General features: G+C 45.3%; 1 protein-coding gene across 1 annotated transcript in view; it reads right to left on the reverse strand.

Moving 5' to 3' along the window:
• Positions 1-20480, reverse strand: part of ABHD17C (abhydrolase domain containing 17C, depalmitoylase) — a 57208-nt gene that overhangs the window by 3018 nt on the left and 33710 nt on the right. Inside the window, exon 2 of the mRNA XM_060095365.1 lies at positions 2304-2483. Within this exon, the coding sequence (XP_059951348.1) occupies positions 2304-2483 (180 nt within the window). The remainder of the gene's footprint in view (positions 1-2303; positions 2484-20480) is intronic.

Genomic DNA, 20480 nt, shown 5'->3' on the forward strand with positions numbered 1-20480 from the left:
CTGACAGCTCCATGCTGCATGAGACTCTCTGCAACCTGGAGGATGGATGTACCTGAGGTTAAATGCCACCATCTGATTCGAAATGTAAAGGAGGTAAAAGAAAATAAACCACCAACCAAATAATAATCAGGACTCCTTATCTCTATTTTTTTAATACTAAAAAAGAAATGGGAAAGTGCCTTCCTTTAAAGACAGAGGCAGGGACTTCCCTGGTGGCACGGTGGTTAAGAATCCGCCTGCCAATGCAGGGGACATGGGTTCGAGCCCTGGTCCGGGAAGATCCCAAATGCGGTGGAGAAACTAAGCCCATGAGCCACAACTACTGAGCCCATGTGCCACCAACTACTGAAGCCCGTGCACCTAGTGCCCGGGCTCCACAACAAGAGAGGTCACCGTAATGAGAAGCCCACGCACCACAATGAAGAGTAGCTCCCGCTCACCGCAACTAGAGAAAGCCCACACAGCAACGAAGACCCAATGCAGCCAAAAATAAATAAATTAAATTAATAAATTTAAAAAAAGAGAGAGAGAGGGACACAGAGACAAGTGTGCATTTGGTAGCAATGGACACCGTAAGACAACATTCCCCAAATTCAATTAATGATGAAAGTCCATGTGACTGTTAATGGTTTGAAATCTATCATATTAATACTTTATGGTACTGAATAGGATGAATGGCCTTTTCTGGCTGTTTCCCCTCACCAACCTTAATTAAGCAGCTTAAATCACTTAACTTTCTAAGCCTCAGTTTCCTAACTGTAAAATGAGTCTTGTGAGATAAGAAGCGTGAAATGATTAGCCGTGGACTGGCAGATCAGACAAACCCAGTAAAGACTAGTTGCTGGTTTCCTATTAATGAATAAGCTATAATTAGTTGTCGTGGCTGTATTTTAAGGTATACGCTAATTTAAGAGTCAGGGAACCTATTCATTTTGTTTCCAGGGTAACTCCTAGCATAGCTTCCCGCAAACATGCTAAATATCTCCCTTTCAACAAACTGGCCTCTCAATACCCATTCAGCACCAATAAGGCCACATTTGAATCGCACATGGGCCCTATTTAGCATTCTCAGCCACGCCACTGGAAATTTGCAGTTCGTTCAACTTTCCCATGAAGCTGAACTTCATTGAACCTGGTATAGGGTGCACAGAAATGAAGTTCACCCAAGGTGTAACAGAAAGTTTCTTCTTGTGAAACAAGCCAGTCTGTGGAACAGATGTTTACGTAACCAAATGATGTTCTTTTTCTCTCCCAGCAATAACAGAATGACAGCAATGAATGGGTCAATCAAAATCCGAAAACTGTACATTCTTCTGTTGAGGCTTTTTCGACAATGTGGCCGTGTGAGTCCTGTTGTCAGAATCTCGGCCCGTTTAGCAACGTACCATGGGCAAATAGTTTTTAGTAAATAATACTTTCCTCAGCTTAGATTTTAAAAAACCAGCAGAAGTTTTCAAAGAGACGTATTCAAGAAAGCAGCACGCTCACTGCTTTTGCATGTAAATACAGCTGCCCATTTTTCTTCCTTCTATTAGGGGACTAGAAAACAGCAGGGACTGGGGTGGCAGGGGCTCTGCTGCCCCTGGGGCGCCGGCAGGAGGGGGCCCGGCTGTGGGCTCCCATGCACATGCTTCTAGCAGAGGGTGCCGGCCCCTCTGCAGGGGAGGGGGTCTTCAGGCACAAGTGGGCGGCAGGAGGAATGAGTGGTTGCACTGGTCTGGGGCGGTGGGGAGGGGAGGGAAGGACCATCCACTCACACGGTCCCTGCAGCCCATTACCAGCTTGCAAGTAGCTCATGTCACTTTTTCTCTTACCTATTGGCCTGACTGAAAAAGTAACAGAAATTTCAAAATTGGGGATGCTTGCGGTTTTTCTTTGAGTGTCTAGACCACTGCTAATGGCCTCATCACAGATTTTGCATTTAGCTCTCGTAAATTCAACAATACATGTCTATCTGAGTAAATGAACGAACACTGAACTACATGTTCCTTTAAGACATGTGGGCACTTTTTTTTTTATCCTGCACGTCCAGCTAAACCAATTAATCCTGGATATCGGTACAAGCAAGGTCCTTATACATCATCTGGTAGATTGTTTTACAAATGAGTCCAGCCCAGAGGACCAAGTATCTGGCTGGTGTACATGTCATATCCACCTCCACGTTCCCTAAGGAGCCCAGCACAGGGGCTGACGTCTGGCTGCATTCAGGAGACATTTATTAGTAGCCCACAATTAACGGTGGCATCTGATGTGAAGTTGGGTCACTGGACGCCTTAGCACTTGTTGGACAGGAGTGAGCTTACCTGGGGAAAGCATCAAAGCAGTACGTTTTCCTGGTATCGGGAAAAGCCACGCGCAGTCCAGACATCAGAGGCGAATGGAGAATTACGGCTGCACACTCGTACCTGGAGGCCAGGTCTACCGTGGGGACAGTCCCGATGCTCTGACCATACAGGATGATGTTCTCGGGGCTTACGCCATACCTGGAGAAATCAGAGGGCATGGGCCGTTAGCTGATGTGTGAAAGAAAAAGAGAGTGAGACCAACACCACAGTATCATAAGCTCACAAAACTCCCACACCTGCCAGTTTAAAACCACATCATCTCATGGGTACCCTTTAGTTGAAGATGGATGTGAATGCCACAGAAACGTTAGGGGCCTATCTCAGTGCTAAGTGACTGAGATCCTGTCCTCCACAACTTTTGCAAAAATAATGAACATGACATTCTTTTCTGGAAATTAACTATATGAATGCATCATAAACTTCATTTCAGTGCTCCCAGAGTCATTTCATTTCCTACTCTCCCCTCCTGAGTTTCTCTGACCATCCTAAATGTATTTCTGAAATAAAAACAGAAGCGTGTTTGCTAGATCATAATATTATTAGAGTCCTTTAAGTGGGGTTTTAATAAAATACGAAAGAAATTAACATTTATCATCAGGAAAAGGTACTGGGAGACAATTAATTTAAAGGCAAATATATTTTCTATAGCCTCTCCTTGGGGTTTAACCCTTCCGAGTCTTTCAATCCATCAATGGTCTCCCCCTCCAGTGTCTGCCAAGGTTTAGTTGGGTAAACAGCTGTGTGGAATACAGGCTTCATTTCCTGGCCTGCCTGGCAGCCTGGTGTGCAGACAACTAAACTTTGGGCGTGCGCTGTGAGCAAAAGTGACATGTACAACCTGCAGGTCATACTTTAAATTGAAGGCTCCATGCCCTCCCCTTCCCATTGGTGGGGAGGAGACGTGATGGTGAGCTACCCTGGCCCAAGCAGAAGAACGAGCACCCCAGATGTGATGCAGGAACAAAATAGACGAATCCCAGGAAAACAGGTACGCTACATATGAACCTACAAAGGATATCCAGAATATATTAAGAGTACGCAGAAATAAAGAAGAAAAAGACAGACAAAAGAAATGAAGACATATCGCAGAAAAGAAAACATGATGCCTAACAAACACGTAAAAAGATGTGATGCTCAACCTTGTTAGTACGTGAACATGCAAATTAAATCCACAATTTATTTTTTCCACACCTAAAAGAAAGGCAAAAACTAAAAAGTCAGACAATGTCAAGGGATAGCAAGGACATGGAAAAGTGGAAGTCTGTGACATTGCTGCAGGAGTATAAATTGGTATGAGCCCTTGGGAAGATAATGTGATATTATCTGGTGAAGTTGAAGGCTATAACCCAACGATTCCAACTTCTTTGCATAAATACCCACTGTAGTTTACAGGGCAGTAGGACATGCTTTCTTTTCTTTCTTTCTTTCTTTTTTTTCTTTTTTTGCTGGGTAATGTAGTTTATTATTATTATTATTACTACATTATTATTTTTAATTGAAGTAAGTTGATTTATAATATGCCAACTTCTGCTATACAGCAAAGTGACTCAGTTATACACATATACATTTTTTTTATTTTTAAAAAATATTCATTTGTTTATTTTTGGCTGCATTGGGTCTTTGTTGCTGTGCTTGGGCTTTCTCTAGTTGTGGCGAGTGGGAGCTACTCTTCCTTGCAATGCACGTCCTTCTCATTGCAGCGGCTTCTCTTGCTGCGGAGCACAGGCTCTAGGTGCACGGGCTTCAGGAGTTGTGACTCGCGGGCTCTAGAGCACAGGCTCAAGTAGTTGTGGCGCACGGCCTTAGTTGCTCCGCGGCATGTGGGATCTTCCCGGACCAGGGCTCGAACCCGTGTCCCCTGAATTGGCAGGCAGATTCTCAACCACTGCACCACCAGGGAAGTCCTATACATTCTTTTTTTAAAATGTACTTTTCCATTATGGTTTATCCCTAGGACATGCTTTCTGATAACAGCCTTCAGTGAAAAGAACTGTCAGTCTAGAGCTGAGGCGGGTAGCAGGATTTCACTGAGCTGCCTCCCCCTCAGGCTCCCTCAAACTTCACAGGAAAATGGGGGCCCTTAGGAAGGAATCTGGGGAGGGAATGGCTATTTCTGGCTGGTAAGCGCTGTTCCGTGCTTTACAGAGAGGCGACATCTGGGCTGTGCCGTGAGGGGCGGACAGGAGCTGAACACGTGGGGATAAAAAGGACTGTCGGTAAGCAGCATGAAGTCCCACAGGGCCGGGGTGGAGTCCAGTGAGCAGCTTGGGGGGCTGGAGGGCTGAGGCGAGGCTGGGCAGGCCAGCAGGGGGAAGATAAGGAGGTAGAGCTTGTCCTGGAGGAGGTGAGGGGCCACTGGAGACGTTCAGGTCAAGGGGACAGGAACAAGGCCGTGCTTCGTGAAGATTCATCTTCCTGCGGCACGCAGGGCATGACAGAGCATAAAAAGGAAGCAGGGGGCTTCCCTGGTGGCGCAGTGGTTGAGAGTCCGCCTGCCGATGCAGGGGACACAGGTTCGAGCCCCAGTCCGGGAAGATCCCACATGCCGCAGAGCGGCTGGGCCTGTGAGCCATGGCAGCTGAGCCTGCGCGTCCGGAGCCTGTGCTCCGCAATGGGAGAGGCCACAACAGTGAGAGGCCCACGTATCGCAAAAAAAAAAAAAAAAAAAAAAAAAGGAAGCAGGGAGATAGGTAAGGGACTATTAAGAATCCTACAGGGGGGCCTCCCTGGTGGCGCAGTGGTTGAGAGTCCGCCTGCCGATGCAGGGGATACAGGTTCGTGCCCCGGTCTGGGAGGATCCCATATGCCGCGGAGCGGCTGGGCCCGTGAGCCATGGCCGCTGAGCCTGCGCGTCCGGAGCCTGTGCTCCGCAACGGGAGAGGCCACAACAGTGAGAGGCCCGCGTACAGCAAAAAAAAAAAAAAAAAAAAAGAATCCTACAGGGAAGAGGAAACAGGAATGTAAAAATCGAAGACAAACAAACCAACAAAAAAGAGATGCTCTCTCCTCCCCAGACGCAGGTAGGAAATCACCTGCTCAGAACGAGGAGTCACCCTCTCTTTCTAAAGGGAAGTTTCTGTGTGGCCCCAGCCCTTTGAACTTTGATACTATCTAATATAACTGTGCCTGTGGAGGAGGGTCCCAAGATGCACGTCTTGTCTGATGTTCTTGCCTGCGCTTCATTTCAGTTGGAAGAACAGGTTATTAAAAAATGGTCAGCAAAAGGAGTTCTGACGGAAGATTTGAGGAAGGAACTCATGTCTGCAGCATTCTGTGCCTTAAATCCCTATGTCAGAGACCATAGCTTTTAAAACATAAATCCCTTCAATCAGGATGAAATGATGAGAGATGTGAGAAATGAACCCTGTTCTAGTGCGTCAGCAGGCCATCACCCAGGGTGATGCTTTTTACTGGAGGAAAGTTATCCCAGGGACCTCCCTCCACTGTAACTGCCACTGAATTCCTTCTTTGATGGACTAGGAGGTCCATTTCAGTCGAATTTAACTGAGAGCTCAAAGTCCCTTGGAGGGGGAAGTATAAATAAGATTAGGGGTCTCCTTCTCCCTCCACAATTTTCATCAAAAGTAGACTATGACATCCCAAAGCACGAGGGCCATCGGATGCTGCATGCGGTGGGGTGTGGGGGTCAGAAGGCACCTGAAGGTAAGAGTACCTCCGAACCTCACGTTTGAAGTGGAGGCTCTTTCCACAGGGGCCGTCCCGTGGCAGGATATTTTGCTATTAATTGTAAACAAATAGATCATAAATCAAAAAAGGAAGAGGAAAATGAAAACTGAACGTAGTTATGGAAGGACAGAGGATTAAGAGATGATTAATACTAAGAATCAAAAATAAAGCAGAAGACTTCCAGACTGAAATGGCATCAGACTCGCCCTTACCTTCTTTGATCAAATTTGTGGAATGATGAGAATCACATAGGATAACCTATCACAGTGATGAGTATTATCGTTATAGTCGAACCTATTTTCTCAGCATCTTCTTTTTTAACATCTTTATTGGAGTATAATTGCTGTATAACAAAGTGAATCAGCTATGTGCATACATATATCCCCACATCCCCTCCCTCTTGCGTCTCCCTCCCGCCCTCCCTATCCCACTCCTCTAGGTGGTCACAAAGCACCGAGCTGATCTCCCTGTGCTATGTGGCTGCTTCCCACTAGCTGTTTTACATTTGGTAGTGTATATATGTCCATGCCACTCTCTCACTTCGTCCCAGCTTACCCTTCCCCCTCCCCATGTCCTCAAGTCCATTCTCTACGTCTGCGTGTTTATTCCTGTCCTGCCCCTAGGTTCATCAGAACTTTTTTTCTAAATTCCATATATATGTGTTAGCATACAGTATTTGTTCTTTCTGACTTACTTCACTCTGTATGACAGACTCTAGGTCCATCCACCTCACTACACATAACTCAATTTCATTTCTTTTTTTTTTTTTTTTTTTTTTTTTTTTTTTTTTTTTTTTTTTTTCCGGTATGCGGGCCTCTCACTGTTGTGGCCTCCCCCGTTGCGGAGCACAGGCTCCGGACGCGCAGGCTCAGCGGCCATGGCTCACGGGCCCAGCCGCTCCGCGGCATATGGGATCCTCCCAGACCGGGGCACGAACCCGTATCCCCTGCATCGGCAGGCGGACTCTCAACCACTTGCGCCACCAGGGAGGCCCTCAATTTCATTTCTTATTATGGCTGAGTAATATTCCATTGTATATATGTGCCACATCTTCTTTATCCATTCATCTGTCGATGGACACTTAGGTTGCTTCCATGTCCGGGCTATTGTAAATAGTGCTGCAATGAACACTGTGGTACATGACTCTTTTTGAATTATGGTTTTCTCAGGGTATATGCCCAGTAGTAGGATTGCTGGATCATATGGTAGTTCTATATTTAGTTTTCTAAGGAACCTCCATACTGTTCTCCATAGTGGCTGTATCGGTTTACATTCCCACCAACAGTGCAGGAGGGTTTCCTTTTCTCCACACCTTCTCCAGCATTTATTGTTTGAAGATTTTTTGATGATGGCCATTCTGACAGGTGTTTTTCTCAGTATCTTGATACTGTGTTTTATATCCTGCTCCATGGACCTTGGGGGCCACACTGAATAAGTAAAGGAGAAATGGGCACAGATTCAAGGGGCAGAGGTGGGTGTGTGGTTACTGGAACAGCCTTTTCTCTTGAGGGCCCTGAATCTGTCCATCCTCCGAGATCATGTTCTCCTTGAAATGCCTTATGGAGAAGCCTGAGTATTTCACTGAAGGACCTCAGCTTTCAGCTTTCCACTCACAGGCGCCAGGACACACCCAGTACCAATCTCAACAAATTCCACCTTTGACACACAGACTTTCCTAGGCTTAATGACAACAAACACTTTGTAACTCAACGTTCTCACTGGAAAACTTCATCACGTAAAACAGTAGCCATTAATAGGGGGAAAATATGACAACTGGTATTACATTAAAATAAAGAACATCCGGTCATCAGAAGACATCAGTAAGAAAGCAAAAAGGCAAGTGGGAAAAGATACTTGCCACACATATAAGCAACAAAGGGCTCACACCTACAAAATATAAAGAACACATCAGTGGGGAAAAGACCAAATACAGAAAAGCAGCATTTTACAAAATGGGCATTTCATAAAAGAAGAAATCTAAATGTCAGGGAGGGAAGAACAGGAGGGAGGGAGGGAAACTCAACTTCATTAGTAAAAACGAAATGAAATTTCACCAATGAAAACCACAATGTGATACTAACAAACATTTAAAAGTTGACAATATCAAGTGTTGACAAAAATGTGACCAGAGGAACTTTCATTCACTCCTGGTGGGGGTGTTAAGTTGATAGAAACACTTTACAAAAAGTAAAAGTGAAGATATAATAACACATACCCAGTGACCTAGCAATTCTACTCCCAGGTATATTCACCACAGATTAGAAATGTCTTCAAGACCATTTGTGAGCAGTTGGAGACAACCCTAAGGGGTGTCAACAGCACGGCGGATAAGTGATCGGGGGTGAAGTCGTGCCACAGAATATTGTAGGGCAACGCTGATGAATCTTAAAGGCTTGCTGTTAATCAGAAGAGGCAGACACAAGAGAATACATGCTATACGACACCATGTGCAAAAAACTTAAACCCACCCAAATTAAACTTTACTGTCTAGGGATACTTAACTGAAAGAAAAGCAAGGAAGTGAAGCCCTAAAAACCAGGATAGCGGTTAAGGATGGGGGAGGGGAACGGGTTGTGGCTGGGAAGAAGCACGTCATTTTGTGGGGGCTTATGGATCGCTGGTTATAGTCTATGTCTTTTTTTTTTTTTTTTGGCTACGCCACTCGGCATGCCGGATCCTAGTTCCCTGACCAGGGCTCGAACCCTCGCCCCCTGCAGTGGAAGCGTGGAGTCTTAACCACTGGACCGCCAGGGAAGTCCCTATAGTCTGTGTCTTGTCACGAGTGTTCCTTTTACAGTTCATTAAGCCAGATATGTACATCTTATGAACATTTCTATCTGGCTACTTCTATCTGTTATATTTCGCAACAAAAAATGTTTTTAAAAAGTTCAACAGATATTTCAGATATGGAGACAACCCTCCTCAAAACTGTTACAACTCATGATAGATTTTGTGCTAAAAACAAATCTCCTAAGGAAACATGAGGCCATTAAAAATTATGTCTCATCAAGAGCTAATGTGGGGAAAACTCGTGTTCCATAAAAAGCAGCCTACAAAAAACAGGGTCACAATTATGTTCCTTCCAACAAAATCTATATATGGAAAAGGGACTTGAAAGTAATATATTAAAATGATAATAATGGTTATCTTCAGGTGGTGAGACCAGGTAATGTTCCTTCTTTCAAATTTTCATTTCTAATTCGGGTAATTATTAGGTAGTGATTTGTTAAAATAAATAAATAAAGGAAGTGGTATTGCTGGACCTTTTTGCATGGAGTCAGCAAGCTTTCTTTACAGTGTCTGTATCTGAAAAGGCTTTGAAAACTGTAACATGCTAGCGAAGTGTTCAGATTTGTCAGTATTACATCAAGGACTTTTCCACTGTTTTTCCCTGTTTATTAGACTGACAACACATGAGATGCCTGGGAAGTGGGGATGGGGGCTAATTCTTTGAAGGTATGGAAGATTTTCGGGAAAACTCTAAGAGGCCTCTGTTCCAACACCCGCCGCTTGCAGATGAGGTTGTTGAAGTGGAGGGTCCTTTTCATGGTACCACTAGGGTGTTGTTTTTGACAAAAAAAAAAGCTAGAAGACTGATGACCTCTAGACCAATGGTTCCAAAATGAGAAGTATCTGAATTTCTTGGGACTTTTTAAAAATGTAAATTCCCCTTACTTAGAAATCTTCCATACGTAGAAATTCCAGCAGGTTTGTGGATTCCTCAAACTAACCATTGTTTGATACTGAGTAAAAAGGGTCAGCCCAGATCCCACAGACCTTTTAGCTCTCAAATTCAATTAAAAGATAAAGGATAAAAAGAGAGATGGTAAAGAGAATCTATTACTAAGTCTGTGTGAAATACAGGGCATTTAAAGATCACAGCTTTTCACAAAAGAGCAGGATTAAGTGCAAAGTATTTTCTTCAAAAACATCAACAATCCCGAAGTCCAAAACCTTTATCCTAAAGTAAAACAGATGTTAAACCCTCCCAACCTGGAACAGGACAGTTTTGTAACAGGCAGACATGATACATAGGCAGGCAGGATTTTTTGCATTTTTACTTAGAATTTGCTATTTTCGGGTACGACGAGAGCAAAACATTAAAAGTGATCCCTTCTCGCTCGTACCGCCTTTGTGGGCAAGATACAGGGACGGGAGGAACGGCAGCAACGGCCTACAAACGATGTTTTCTTCGATGTGTCCAATCCCCAAGGCAGGCTTTTACAAGTAAACTTCCGCATTGCTCAGCTACAAACACACCAGTCGCTGGGTGGATGACTTCAATCGGGAGACAAGGATGCCGTCCCTCCCGTCCTACGCCTACCAGCTCTCCTTCCTCTGCTGTTTCCCCTTGCTCCCTGGCGTGTCTAGAAGAGGCACTGCTTTTCCATCCCAGGGCTAGCCTTCCACCTGAGCACTGGATTCCCACCCTCCCATGACTTTGAGAATTTCATCCCCACCCACGCCGAATTCCAGTCTTATTCCCAACGCAACACAGGTCTCCAAGTCTCTGAATCTAAGAAAGGGCCTGTCTTCACGGGTGCTTCATCCTTTAAGTGACGGCCCCATCACTTACCTCTGCTTCCCTACTGCATCCTCAACCCTAACAAAGGCCTCTGAAACCCACCCTCTCCTCCCACAATGTCCCGAAAGCTGCTATCAGAAGTGCCGGGTCCAACCGCTTTTTCCCACTCCTCATCCAATTTGACTTCTCCTCGGCAGTTCACGCTAAGAATGATGCCTTTCTTCTTCAGCTCCATTCCTGGGCCTCTGAGACACTGAGCCGCTCTTGGTTCCTCCCCCGTCCCCACCACCAGCGGGCTTGGGCCCTTCCCTGACTCCACTCTTCCTGCTGTAGACTTCCTACTGCACTTTTTTTTTTTTTAAATTTTATGTGGCCGCACCATGCAGCATACGGGATCTTAGTTACCCGACCAGGGATCGAACCCATGCCCCCTGCAGTGGAAGCGCTGAGTCTTAACCACTGGACTGCCAAGGAAGTCCCCTTCCTATTGCACTCTTACATCCTCTCTCCAAATGATTTCACTGAATCCCAGGCCTCAACTAGTAACTCTCTGCTGGCGATTCTCAAATATTTACTTCCAGCCCTGGCCTCTGTCCTAAGACAGAGCAGAATGCCCCTCTGCCTGAAGGGAGGGGAGGTGGATCAGATACAATGTCCCTCGCGCCCGCCTTTGTTCTCAGCGCTGGCCCTGACCTCACGCCTCGTTCCATCTTCCAGTGATTCTGGGAGGGGGACATTCTTGTCCCCGTTTTATATCTGAGGAACTTGATAGTAAAAGTGAAGTAACGTGTCCAAGGTCAAGTGACTGGTGAGGCTATGAATTTAATACTGTTATCTGTGATGGATAAATTCCAAACTCAAAGTGTCTAAAACCAAATTCGTTATTTTCTCCCCTCAAAACCTTCTCAATAACTCAGTCATCAGGTAGAATTCTAAAAACTATATTCCCCTCTGTTGCCAATCCAGTATCCAAAGTCAGGATGAAGACAAATTATGGAAAGGAGTGGACGGTTACATGACAAATTCAGCTAAAGATCTAAACTTACGTCTGGCAGTGACCGATTAGCTTGGTGATTATGCAAGCTGTGGATTAGTTTCTACACCTGGAAGATGTCACCTATTTTTTTAAAAGAATGCATTCAAAAAATAGTTACTGAGCACCTCTTTTGGACTAGGCATGGAACCTCTGGGGGTGCAGAAGGATGAATGTAAAACATCTGGGGGGTCTCAAGGAGCTTATAGTCCAGTTGGGGAGGCAAGGAATGTTTACAAAAGTATGGGGAGACAAGCAGAAGCCAGGTCTAAATCTGAGTCATTAGGACACAGGATGTCACAGCAGATGAGGCAAGAGATTCAAGGTCAGGCCAGGGTAAAAGCCATGTGGACAAAGGCCTTCATTTGCTACGAGTCAACTACAGCTATATTTGCATGGCAGACAGACACACGTTCTTACCAGACTCTCCCTGGACCTCATGAAATCTGCGGGCCTGACTTAAATATGTAAGTAGGTGTTGTCTGCACATGGATCTCTAGGGAAAAGCCATTCTTAGCCAGTGAGACTCAATGCATTCATTTTATAGCAGAGTCTCAAGTTAGTGCATCATCATCTCCTGCTGGAGTACGTCTAGGACTGCCACAGCTGGCCCTGGGGACCCACGGCAGGTCCCGACGCTCAGATCTGACCCTTGGCATGTGGCTATATGGAACAGCTGAGACATGTATTTATACAAGAGCTATAATTGGGCCCGGTGGTCCTGATACTAATGATCAGAATTCCAAGGCTGCCAATGAAGGGGTCCTAGTTTCCCAGCATCTTAAACATCAACAGGGTTTCACTGGTGGCGCAGTGGTTGAGAGTCCGCCTGCCGATGCAGGGGACACGGGTTCGTGCCCCAGTCCGGGAAGATCCCACATGCCGTGGAGTGGCTGGGCCCATGAGCCATGGCCGCTGAGCCCGCGCATCGGGAGCCTGTGCTCCGCAACGGGAGAGGCCACAACAGTGAGAGGCCCATGTACCGCAAAGAGAAAAAAAAAAAAAAAAAATCAACATCGTAGAAAACAAAGGTCTCCATCTCTAAGCGTCTCCTCTTGAGTACCGTTCCTTAACCCTTCTTTGACTAGATGATAAGCTCTAATCCCTCAATTTCTCTCAGGCTAGAATTCTGATTCTGTAAGTCCCATACCCAAGCACAGTCCATCTGGTCTTCAATTCCCAGTGTTACAACCCCCAGAATCCTTGACCTCCTGACCATCCTGCTTTTATCAATCCCCAGCCCCCAGACTTAGGTAAGAAGAATTGCCAGATGAGAAGGGGTGGGGGTGGGGCAGGCGGTGGGTGGATCCTCTTCCCACCATGGAGACCATGGCTTTACCCAAATGGCCAGAGCACCAAGTACCTTAAGTCCCCTACATATGAACCCTCAAGTTGCAAGCTTTCAAAGATGCGAACCAATCACATACATTAGTTCATGTGTCTGGTGTATACTGTCACATGCGTGCATCCTCTACAAGTGGCTGTGCTTCTGTGTACTTTACTGTACGGTACTGTATAGATTCCAGTAGTACAGTTTCTTTACTTCAAGCCCAGGATGTCCAGAATCAAGCGTAAAAGCAACGGTGATGTAGCTGGTACTACTGTACTTTTCAAGGTATTGTACTGTAAGATTAAAAATGTTTTTGTTTTTTATGTATTATTTGCGTGAAAAGTATGGTAAACCTATTACAGTACAGTACTATAGAGCCGATTGTGTTAGTTGGGTACCTAGGCTAACTTTGTTGGACTTACGAACAAACTGGATTTACGAACGTGCTCTCAGAACTGAACTCGTTTGTGTGTAGGGGACTTACTGTGCAGCCTAAAAGATGGAATCATGATGCTTCTCATCAGAGTCTACAGATGAGCCTGAGAGGGCTCAGAACCCATTAGGTCTTGGAACTAACATTTTTTCTCTCTAAGGAGCTCAAGACATAGCATATGGTGCTGCATAGGGAAGACCAGCAGGGAAGAGTGCCAGAGGTAAGTACTGAGGTCAGGATGAGCTACAGGTCTGAGGAGGTGGAGGGGGTGAAAGCTGTTGGACGTTGTATCAAGGGGTTAGTTAGGCAGCAGAATCAAGAAGTTTGCATGTGTGGGACAGGTAGGACCAGAAAACAAAATAAACAAAAGCAAACCTAGGCACAGACTGGGCAGCAGGGTTTCAGAAGTCAGACAGGGAGCTGGTAGAGCCCAAAGGTGTCATTTGCAGAGGCGTGGATGGACCTAGAGACTGTCACAAGAGTAAAGTAAGTCAGAAAGAGAAAAACAAATATCGTATAATATTGCTCATAGGTGGAATCTAGAAAAATGGTACAGATGAACTTATTTCCAAGCAAAAATAGAGACAGGCATAGAGAACAAACGTATGGACTCCAAGGGGGGAAGGGGTGGTGGTGAGATGAATTGGGAGATTGGGATTGACTTATATACACTATTGATACTATGTGTAATATAGATAACTAATGAGAACCTACTATATATATATATATCACAGGGAACTCTACTCAATGCTCTGTGGTAACCTAAATGGGAAGGAAATTTTTAAAAAAAGAGTGTATATATATATATATATATATATATATGTATATATGTATATATATATATATATATATGTAGAGCTGATTCATTTTGCTGTACAGCAGAAACTAACACAACACTGTAAAGCAACTATACTCCAATAAAAATTAAAAAAAAAATTTGCAGAACACGTATGTGGCACCAGCAGTTTAAAAAGGAGGAAGAAAACGCCCACAGAGGAGAAGACTTTAGTAAAGAGAAAACTCAAGCAACAGCTCACCTGTAAATTCGTAGAAATGCTTGGATGATCCAGAGTGAAGGGGGCAAAAGTCAGGGTGGGTTCTGATAAACACATACTAGAAAACGCAAAATGCAGCGCAGTGACTAAGGCACGCCACGTGAGTTGTTATGTGGGACCCTGGGGGTCAGGACGAGAGAGAGCTCCCAGGTAGGTGGTGGGTTTGGTGGTTGGTGAAGGCTCTGCTGCCTTTCAAGGGATGGTGTGAAGGGTGACGTGTTTCTGCGTCAGGGAGAGGTGCTCAGTCCACTTTAGCGATAGACGACCATGCCGTTCTCTAAATGCTCTTCGCCTGTGGCTGCCCCAGTATCACACTGGCCAGATTCTTCTTCTCGGTCTTCTGTTTCCTTTGCTCACCCCTCTCTCTTCTCCCACACTTACCCGGACATCCCTCAAAGGTCAGTCCTCACCCTCCTCTGGAATCTTTTCCTATGTAAGTCCCTTGTTGAACTCTTCCAGTGCCAGAGCCTAGCACAGCACAGCGTCTCTTCTATACTAATCGTGCAATAAATACGTGTTAACGGAATACACGGGTGGCGACGGTTTCTACAATGTGTTGATTCACTCCCGGTATCTCACCTCTGCTCCAGCCCCCGGCCCCTCTCCTTTCTGTTGATATTTCTTCCTGAGCATCCCAGCACTGCACACTCAACACCTCCCAGACCGGACTCTTCCTAGTTTCTTCCCAAATCTTTCCATTTCTACCTATCACTCTACCCTCTACCTCACAGGCTTAAGAGGTAGGATGAACTTCAGTCTTTGCCTCTCACATAGACTTTGTCACTAAGCCTTGTCACTTCTATCTTGGAGATGGTTTCCAGAGGGTCATGTCTCTGACCACTTCTGTTGCTCTGTGGTGGCATCTCATGGCCGATCGATCAGGAGCTGCCTGTCGCTTCAGTGTAAGAATGAGCACTGCCCCATGATGAACATCCTCACTGGTACCCAGGGTCTGTTCCTCAGAGGTCTTCCTGGAATCCTCACCACCGCTGACTGTCCATCCCCATGGTGCGTACCCTGCTCCAGTGGGTCCCTGACTGCTCAAACTACTCACCTGTCTTGTCCTATCCTTTTGGTTCCTGTGTATCATTTTATATGGCTGGTGAGGGGGTGGCTATCCTAGTTCCTGACCACTGACCTCGTTTCCACCCACCGCTCACTCTGACTCTCGCTAACTGCTTGCACTTAGCAGCTTCCATCCTGGCCTCTCCCTTCTTCCCAGGGCAGAACCTGGGAATCTCCAGGCCCAATCAAGTCCCATTTCTGACTTCTCTGCTCTCCCAGACCCGCTTTCTCCCCGGTTCTATCTATACAAGCTGCCACACTCAGGCCACTCCCCATGCCAATCCATCCTGTAACTTCCCATCAGGTAGATCTTCCAAAAAACTTTTGTTGTGTTACTTTGCTCATCAAACCCTTCGGCAAATCACTATCCCTGGGATAAAAACCCATGTCCTTAGAGTAACCTCCACAACCTGGCCCCATCTTACTATTCCAACCCTTTCCTTTCTCTCCAAGTAAACCTTCTGCTCCCGCAATAGACTCCCCACTGCCTCCTCACAGCCCCTGAGCCCCTGTCTGGACTGTCCTCACTCCTCCCCACAACCTAGAAAACCCTGGGGTCCTTCAGGTCCATTCCAGTCCTACCGCCTTCAGACACTTTTTCCAACCACCCCAGTCTACCTGTGGTGTTTTCTTTCCTGAGCCATTCACTTGTGCACCAGGTCAACATGAGGTTGTATATGATGAACCGTTCTGTGGCATGTCCTATGTTGTCAGTGAGATTTTGAACTCCCCAAAGTAAGCAGAACTGTTTATGTCTTTGGGAACATTAACAATACCCAGGGGACTTCCCTGGCGGACCAGTGGTTAAGACTTCGCCTTCCAGTGCAGGGGGTGTGGGTTTGATCCCTGATTGGGGAGCTAAGATCCCACATGCCTTGTGGCCAAAAAAAACAAAACATAAAACAGAAGCAATATTGTAACAAATTCAATAAAGACTTTAAAAATGGTCGTAAAAAAAAAAAAAAACTAAACTAAAACAATACCCAGGCTCAGGGATCGGTACAATGGAGGCATATCTTGCTTTGAATGGAATGTGATTCTGGCCAAAGGCTGTTTCTGAACAAATTAAAACTAGATCTCATATATAGTTATCATTCCAATGGATAGACAATCCACTCCAAGTTCATCGTCTTCTTGGGGATCTGGATAGGAGCAGAAACGACCTCTTGTCTGCAACCTAGCAAAAATGAGTCAGTCCATGAAGGATGACAATAATATTTCGTAAGCACTAATGTTATTTTAGGCATTACGTAAGATTTACTTAAAACACGACACAAGGAACTAAAGTCTCCCAAATTTTGCTAGGGGAAAGCCACGACCCTGAATGATTACTTTCCATAACAGGCAATGCCAGGTGTATAGTTACCCCCTTGGAAACCTACAGTTTTTGCTCCCTGCCTCTTCCAAATGTCTAGCATCTTCCTGCAGTCACCAGCTATGCTGAGCTCAGGTTGACAACACAAATTTAGGTTTTGGTTCCCACTCAGCATATAGGACATGTCCCCAGGAGCCTCCACAGCCCGTACCCAAGGTACAGCAGCATCAGCTGCAAGAGCAGGAGCTGAGGTAGGAGGTGCCCACGGAGGAGGCCGGGGGCGCCAGGGGGACAGTGTCCAGTGGCAACGCTCCCTCCACTCATAAGGTAAAACCTGTTTGTTTTTGTTTGAAGGTAAGCCTTGCTCTTCTGTCTACAAACACGGCCAAGCTGAGCCTCCCTAAGACACACTGCATCCTGTTTAAGTTTATGGGCCTTGACTTTGCCCTGTGTCAAGAGCATTTCCATTTATCTTCAGACGAAGCATGCTTGGCACAGTTCCACTGACTTTGAAGTCTATATTTTAAATATTTCAGAGCTAGAACTCCTAGTGGAAATATCTTTAGACAGAGAACGAAGATAAATATACAAGGTAACGTGAAAGTTAATTGAAGGATGAGGTCTGAGGATACTGGGAAACCCTAATAAACTTCAGAGCAAAGCCTCAGAGTAAAAGGACTGGCTGGGAGGGAAGCAGGTGGGTAAACACAGACGGCCTGTGACTCTTGCCTTCAGGCACAGAACTGGGAAATCCATCTTTTACTTTCTGTAGCCAAAGCTTAACAAATGTGTGATTTATATTTTAATTATGAGGAAGATAAAAAAGTTATCAGTCCCCTGGAACATGCTTGGTTTTCCTTTTTCAAAATACATCTTTGTATGTTTAGACTTTTTAAAATGTTATACTGATGTTTCACAAACAGATTTCTATCGGTCGTTAACTCCAGTGGCAAAAGCAAAGGAAGCATATTTTATTTTTTTGGCCACAATGTGCGGCACGCGGGATCTTAGTTCCCCGACCAGGGATGGAACCTGAGCCCCCTGCAGTGGAAGCGTGGAGTCTTAACCACTGGACCACCAGGGAATTCCCAGAAACACATTTTAAAGTGAGTACCTGCTGCATTAGCGCTATTTGAGACAATTAAAAATTTTAAAGGTAAGTGATGTCAATTGACTGCTTCCTTTTTTCTGACCAAGGGAACTTAGTTTAAAAGGACATTTAAAAGCAAGATAATGATATAACTGTGCAAGTTCCAAAAATCTGAGCATGCTCAAGATATTCTCTCAACACTGCTTATAAAATAAAATGTGCCTATGCAACATTAAAAGTAGCCTCCTTCAACCAAACAGTGCCATTTGCAGAGTGTGGATGGACCTAGAGATTGTCATACAGAGTGAAGTAAGTCAGAAAGAGAAAAACAAATATCACATAATATCACTTATATATGGAATCTAGAAAAATGGTAGAGATGAACTTATTTGCAAAGCAGAAATAGAGTCACAGATGTAGAGAACAAACTTATGGATACCAAGGGGGAAGGGCGGGTGGAAGGAACTGGGAGATTGGGATTGTCATATATACACTATTGATACCATGTATAAAATAGATAACTCATGAGAACCTACTGTATAGCTCAGGGAACTCTACTCAATGCTCTGTGGTGACCTAAATGGGAAGGAAATCTAAAAAAGAGGGGATATATGTATACGTAGAGCTGACTCATTTTGCTGTACAGTAGAAACTAACACAACACTGCAAAGCAGCTAAACTCCAATAAAAATTAATTTAAAAAAAAAGAGTAGCCTCCTTCACCTGAAGCATCAGTGAATGTAATGGGGATAAATATGAGCTCCTGGGTTATTCATCTTTGAGGATATGAAGAAGGAAATGCGATTCAGACCAAGCAATAACACTAAAACCAAGCGTAAGTTTAGGCAACATGAATATTACGGTCAGTAAGTTCATCAAAGCACAGCGAAGGGAATGGTCCAAACTGGGGGCCAGGAAATCAGGAAGCACAGAAGTCGAGCTTGAAGCCAGTCACATGGGAGGGCATATTTGAAAACATCCAGAGAAGAAAGGCAAGAGCTGAAGGGAAGGAAGAGCATCCTGCCAACATGGATGGCAGGCTGGCCTGGCCGGGGTGAGAGTTTCACCTTGGGAAGCAGAGGGCCATCCAAAGGAGGTGGCGTGTACTCTGGAAGCATCTGGGAAATGTGTACAGGGTCCCTGAGAGGATGGAGACGTGACAAGTTGTGCCGCAGGAAGGAAGAGAACGTCTGGACAAGACGTGTTCTGAGTGGCTCGCATCAGGTGTGTATGTAGCAAGTCGTGGCGGGGAAGGGAGAGACTTGAAGATAATTCTGCAGTTGAGGGTTGGAAAATGGGCACAGAGAGAGAAGTTGAGAGGGATATCATGGGTGGTTGGAATTTCGTTTTGTTAGAAAATACGTTCAGCTTGGGAAGACACTGAGTTCCAGGTAACTGTGGAGCATCCTAGGAAGGCAAATACGAGTCAAACTCTCAGGGTTCCTTATAAGAAAACTCTTCCTGGGACTTCCCTGGTGGCGCAGTGGTTGGGAGTCCGCCTGCCAATGCAGGGGACACAGGTTCAATCCCTGGTCCAGGGAAGATCCCACATGCCGCAGAGCAACTAAGCCCGTGCGCCACAACTACTGAGCCTGCTGCGCTCTAGAGTCCATGAGCCACAACTACTGAAGCCCGCATGCCTAGAGCCCGTGCTCTGCAACAAGAGAAGCCACCGCAATGAGAAGCCCATGCACCGCAATGAAGAGTAGCCCCCGCTCGCCCCAACTAGAGGAAGCCCGCTCACAGCAATGAAGACCCAACGCAGCCATAAACAAATAAATAAATAAATTTATTTTTTTTAAACAAAAAAAGAAAAATCTTCCTGAATTGTACTGAGGTCTGTGCTAGATAGACAGACGATCCCCTGAGTGCCTCTCACTGTGCCTCCTGCCAGGAAGGCGAGCAGCTGGAAGGAGGAGTCTGGGAATATCTGTCCAGGCCAGCAGCTGCAGGTGTACCTATGGCTGCAGGCAGAGGCTCTGGGGGGACCAAGCGGCCCAGGTCCCATGGAGATGGACAGATCAGACACATCAAAACTTACATCTGTAAACGAAAAGATACTGTGCCCTTTTCTTCAATGGACTGTGATGACAATGACACAATGCTCAGAACAAGGCCATTCCAGCCAAACGTAACTCTCCAGGAGGCATGGTATAGCGATGCATGCTCAGTCAATGGAGCCTTTCTTATATTTCAAAACCTATCAAGACATGCATTAACTAATTTTTGTAAAACAGCATCCACCCTCGGGTACAGTGTTTCATTCTATCCTAGGTGTTTGAGAAGTTTCCTTCCAAATGGTGGCGCAGGGAAGGGTTTTCTGTGCCAGGTCTAAACCCACCTTCAAAACAATGTCATCAAGACTGTTCTCTCCTCTACAATACTCTTTCTCTGTGTCAAAGCAAAAATAAACAAGACTTGGCATGATTTAATTTTTTTTAAAAATTACTTTTCAGAGGAAAATTACAGTCCTAAAGAATACAAAATCAACTCTCTTTAGCTCTGTTACAATTAAAATAGAGTAATTTGCTTGAACTTGTTTGAGTATAATTGTGCATGAAATTGTTCTAATGATAACTGGAGCTCTTTTGGCATTCTGTAA

This window comes from Mesoplodon densirostris, chromosome 4, assembly GCF_025265405.1.
Source record: "Mesoplodon densirostris isolate mMesDen1 chromosome 4, mMesDen1 primary haplotype, whole genome shotgun sequence".
NCBI classification, from domain to species: domain Eukaryota; kingdom Metazoa; phylum Chordata; class Mammalia; order Artiodactyla; family Ziphiidae; genus Mesoplodon; species Mesoplodon densirostris.